The sequence below is a fragment of the Tupaia chinensis genome, unplaced genomic scaffold (genome assembly GCF_000334495.1).
Source record: "Tupaia chinensis unplaced genomic scaffold, TupChi_1.0 Scaffold000235_1, whole genome shotgun sequence".
NCBI lineage: Eukaryota > Metazoa > Chordata > Mammalia > Scandentia > Tupaiidae > Tupaia > Tupaia belangeri.
In genome coordinates, this window is record NW_006159713.1 from 5,948,082 (window position 1) to 5,952,852 (window position 4,771).

General features: G+C 43.8%; 1 protein-coding gene across 1 annotated transcript in view; it reads right to left on the reverse strand.

Annotated features, from left to right (window-relative positions):
- Window positions 1–1,836: 1,836 nt before the first annotated feature.
- LOC102488508 (lysosomal protective protein) overlaps window positions 1,837–4,771 on the reverse strand; it is a 30,659-nt gene continuing 27,724 nt past the window's right edge. Inside the window, exons 11-12 of the mRNA XM_006148481.3 lie at window positions 3,948–4,049; window positions 1,837–2,194 (exon numbers count right to left, since the gene is read on the reverse strand). Of these exons, the coding sequence (XP_006148543.2) occupies window positions 3,966–4,049 (84 nt within the window). The 3' untranslated portion in view covers window positions 1,837–2,194; window positions 3,948–3,965. The remainder of the gene's footprint in view (window positions 2,195–3,947; window positions 4,050–4,771) is intronic.

The window sequence follows — 4,771 nt, forward strand, 5'->3', positions numbered from 1 at the left end:
ACACCGTGGGGCTGGCCCAACAGTAGTTTTTAAAATTTTTTTATGGCAGAGCTCATGTGCATTCACATGTGAGAGAGAGAAAAAAAAAACACCCTCCATAGGCTTAGTCATGCTGTAGTCCCCTTCTTCAATCCTGCAGCCCACCAGTATCCTAAGCACACAGGCACACACCTGGTATGTTTTTAGGTCAGGTATTCAAACTGCAGTGGCTTCCAGCTCTACAGTCCACTAAGAGACTGACTGTAGAGGCTGGGCTAATGTACAGTAGTTTCAACTACTTTAGGTTTCTCTGGCCTATCCAAAGCCACTCATCCAGCCTAACTCTAAAATGCTAATCTTATTCTACTAATCTAATGCTAATCCCATTACTACTGCCTAGCTCCAAATCTTCCCACTACTTGGATTCCTTGATTTTGGTAGGACTTTGGTGGTTCTGCCCTGAGAGGCACCCTGCAAAAAATTACTAAGAAATTTAACAACCCAAGTCTGAGAAATTAAAAAGCTTAAGTCATACCTGCTATGTCACTAACTTTCTACTTAACATTGGATAAATCACTTCTGCTTCCTAGTCCTTATTTTCTTTATTCTTCTGAAGATATTAGGCAAATATTGTGTGACCCCTAAACAATCACTGTGGGGTCCTGGAATTCATATGTGTATATGGTGTTTTTCTTTATTTAATCTATTTTTTTCTTCCATAAGAGAGAGTAGAGAGATAGGCATCCTCAGCAGGGCCTCCCTTGCATGATCCTTCCCCAACCTTAGCCAGCCTGAATCATGAACACACATGTGCATGCATCCAACACATGCATACCTAGCATGTATGCATCTGTCATACACAGGAAGGTCCCAAGACATGAACCAGGATCTGCCCACGTGAATCCAGTCATGTTGCTGAACCACTGTCTAGTCTCTGGCTGTTTATTTTGTTCTTTTGGTTTTGTTTTTGTTTGTTTTTAGGTTTTTGCCATAGGGTATGGACACTTGCCAGAGAGAGACGGAAAGAAGGAAAATGAGAATCCACCTGTTTTAACCACCATGCCACCTGACTGGTCCCTGATTTGTTTTTTTTTTCTTTATTTTGGAGAGGTTTTTGCTGTAGGGTACGTCTACTGGCCAGAAAGGCAGAGAGACAGAAAAGCAAGAAATCATCCCCCAGGGAGCATGGCCATGCTGCAATCCCTTCTTTTCCATTCTGCTCACAGGATCTTGGACACTCATTCACACGCACCAGGCAGGGGTGTAAGCTACCAGGCCCGGGACTCAAACCGCAGTCGACTACATGGGAGTCCGGCTACATAGCCATTACGCCAACTGCTACTCCTGGTCCCTGATTTTTTTTAATGATATTTTCTTTTTTAATTTTGCTACAGGGAGCATGTGCTCATCAGAGAGAGAGAGAGAGTGAGAAAGCACTTCCAGGGGGATGGCCACACCACAGTTCCTTCTCTGTTCTCCTTTCAGGATTCTGGGCACACACTCACATGTGCCCAATGTGTTTTTCAAGCCACCTGGTCCCAGACTCTAGACATGCTATCAGCCATGTGGACTTCAGCTGCCTTGACCACTACTGGCTGGCCCTTTAATGGTATCTTTAGCATTAAATTTTTGTAGCCGGCAGGTGGTATGGTAGCTAAGGGCACTGAACTCCGATATGGCCAACCACAAAATAAAGATAATAAAGAATTTTTTAAAAAGCATTAATTTTTATTGTAATTTCTAATTTACCAGCAAATGTTAGGTGTATTTGTTTTTCCCATAAGGAAATGATCATAAGAGATCTTTGGAATAACATGTTGGCGAGTCTCTGTACTAAGGCCATTTCAGCTCCAATAGTCTGAGCCTGATTAACCTTAGTCACTGGCTGGAGAGTGGGGATATGCCCTTATTTGTGTTTGTAGCCATGTGGCCTTTGGTGTGTGGAGTAGTGAACGATGGAGAAAGAAAGGACAAAGCGAACTTCAGGTTCAAATAAAGAAAGCATCTCGACAAGTTTACTCGTACTTCAGAGTGTTTAATACTTAGTAATCTGCCCAGCCTGGTGTTTGGCACATAATAGAACTTCTGTAAATACTGAATAAATGGTTCTTGAAGAGAATCCACTCCAGGGAATTATTTCTTTTTCATAAACTGTAGATGATATAGAATAATCAATCTTGTTATTTCCATGCTGGCAATAAAAACATAGAAACATCTGTTTAAAACAAAGGTGGCAATGAGTAAGTTGTTTTCCAGGTTTCTTTTATGTAAGATCTCTTGAAGTGCAATTTGCATTAAGGTATATTCCTTTGTTTTTATTTTTATCTGTTTTTATTTTTCGATTTGCCAGAGGGTATGTGAGCTCCTGAGGGAGAAAGAGAGAGAGAGAAAGTGAGAAAGCACTTGTCATGGGGGGTGGTCATGCCACAATTTCTTCTCCATTTCCATTTCTCCTCCTTTTAGGATTTTGGGCATGCACACACACATATACTGCATGGTTTTTTTCAAGCTACAAGGTCCAGGACTCTGACCACAGAGTTGGGTATGTGAGATCCAGCTACGTTAACCATTACACTACGGGCTCACTCAAGTTTATTTTTTCCAAACCAGTGTTGAGATTCCCTCCCATCACTTCTGGATGCAGGATAGGAGCCCAGGAATGTTCTATTATTTTGCAGACAAGAAAGGAGAGATTCAGAAGAGCTCGGTGATAATATCAAGGTCACAAAGAGAGATGGGGACAGAACCTTCACTGGAACCAAGCAGCTTCTGGAGACAACATACTATTTACTGTCCACCCTCCTCAAACAGACTTTTTTCTTTCTCTTTCTTTCTCTCTTTCTTCCATTTTCTCTTTCTTTCTCTCTCTTTTTCTCTCTCTCTTTCTTTCTCTCTCTTGCTTTCTTCCTTTCTAAACAAGGTTTATTGAAGAAGATATCAATTCTTTAGATGGAACGGACTCTTGCCAAGCGAAGCAAGCTGTCCTGAGAGAGCTATGTCTCACAGAGGGAATGGGTCATTGCCAAGGGAGGCAAACAGTGACTTTTTTTCTTTTTAGTTTTTGCTATGGGGTATATGTGTTCCGAGAAAGTGAGAAGTCACTCCCCAGGGAATGGCCAGGCTACATTCCCTTTTCTAGTCGCCTTTCGATTTGGGGTTTGCATGCATCGAACTGGTGTGTGTTTCAAGCTTCCGGGTTCGGGATTTGAAACACTGAGTCAGCCATGTGGGATCCAGCCACCTTAACCTCCATGCCACCTGGATGGCTCATGACCTTTTTTCTTTTTTTCTTTTCTTTTTTTTTGGAAGAGGCTTTTACTATAGGGTGTGTGTGCTTACCAGAAAGACAGAGAGAGACAGAAAGCAAGAAATCACCCCCCAGTGTGATGGCCACGCCGCAGTCCCTTCTTCTCCATTGTCCTCTTGGGATCTTGGGCACGCACGCACTCGTACCCAGCATGAGTTTAAGTCACAGGGTCCAGGACTCGAACCGTGGTAGACTACATGGGAGTCCATTGATATAGCCATTATGCCAACTGCTAGTTCCTTTTATTTCTTTATCTATTTTAATTTTTCCATAGGGCACATGTGCCCACTGGAGAGACAGAGAGACAATGAGGAAGAAAGTAAGAAATCCCCTTTCAGAGGGATGACCACATCACAATCCCATCTCCTTTATTCTCCTCCTGGTATTTCGGACACACACACATATATGCCTGGTGTGATTTTCAAGCCGTCATGTCCAGGACTCACACTGCAGTCAGCCATGTGGGAGTCTAGCACCTTACCACTACGCTACCTGCTGGTTTCAACTTTTTTCTTTTTTTAACCCCTTTTCTCCTCCCACATTTCGCTATATTGGTTATACCATCATGGAGCTTTTAAAGAAAATGGGTAAAAGTTCAAAGAACAGAATACAATCCCAAGAGAAGCTGAATAGGGAGAGATTCAGCCTCTGGGAAACCTACCGGCAGCTGAGCAGATCACTAGAAGGAGGTGTTCTTTAGGAAGCTCTCGAACATCTTCAGAGCCTGAGCAGGTCGATATTGGGGCACCATGTGTCCTGAGCCCTAGGCAGAGAAGAGATAAGCCTGATGGTACTAGTTATCTTGGCACAGTATGTTTCTGTAGAGCCATGGTTCTCAAGTGTAGACTCCTCCGCAGGAGCAGTATCTGGGGGTTGGTTAGAAATGTACATGTTGGAGCCAGCAGGTGGCATGATGGTTAAGACATTGGACTCCGGGGACTTGCGCAGGCCCTCCCGGGCTCAGTGCGTTCCCCTCGGGACCCGCGCCAAGGTGGTGGCAGGTGCCGAGCTGTCTTAAACCAATTGAGAAATATACTGTATAGAAGGATTTTATCTACCTATGGACAGTGAGAAGATGATGGTTACCAGCCCTGCATTACCTCAGGGAAGAATAGGAACTACCCTACCATTCTTAGGGAAGCCAGATACCCAGGATAAGTCACGCTGCAGATCTCCACAACACCATGCCTGCTAATCACAAGATGGCTGCTGTGCTGCATCAACTGATGGTCAACTCTGCTTACCAGAACCGCTTTCCTGAAACTGTATTCCATGGAGACTCACCTACAATTGCGGAACTGCATGAGACCCACACTTGATACAACCTTGAATGGAATCTATTTTCCCTATTGTTAAAATCTTAGGACTCGTGGCCCCTTTTCCTCCTCTCGCAGGTATCGCATTTTCAATGACCCTCTGGAAGACAACTGTTTATAGCAGAGATAGTGTAAACGGGAGAGGGGGAAAGGGCTGAGGGTCAAACAT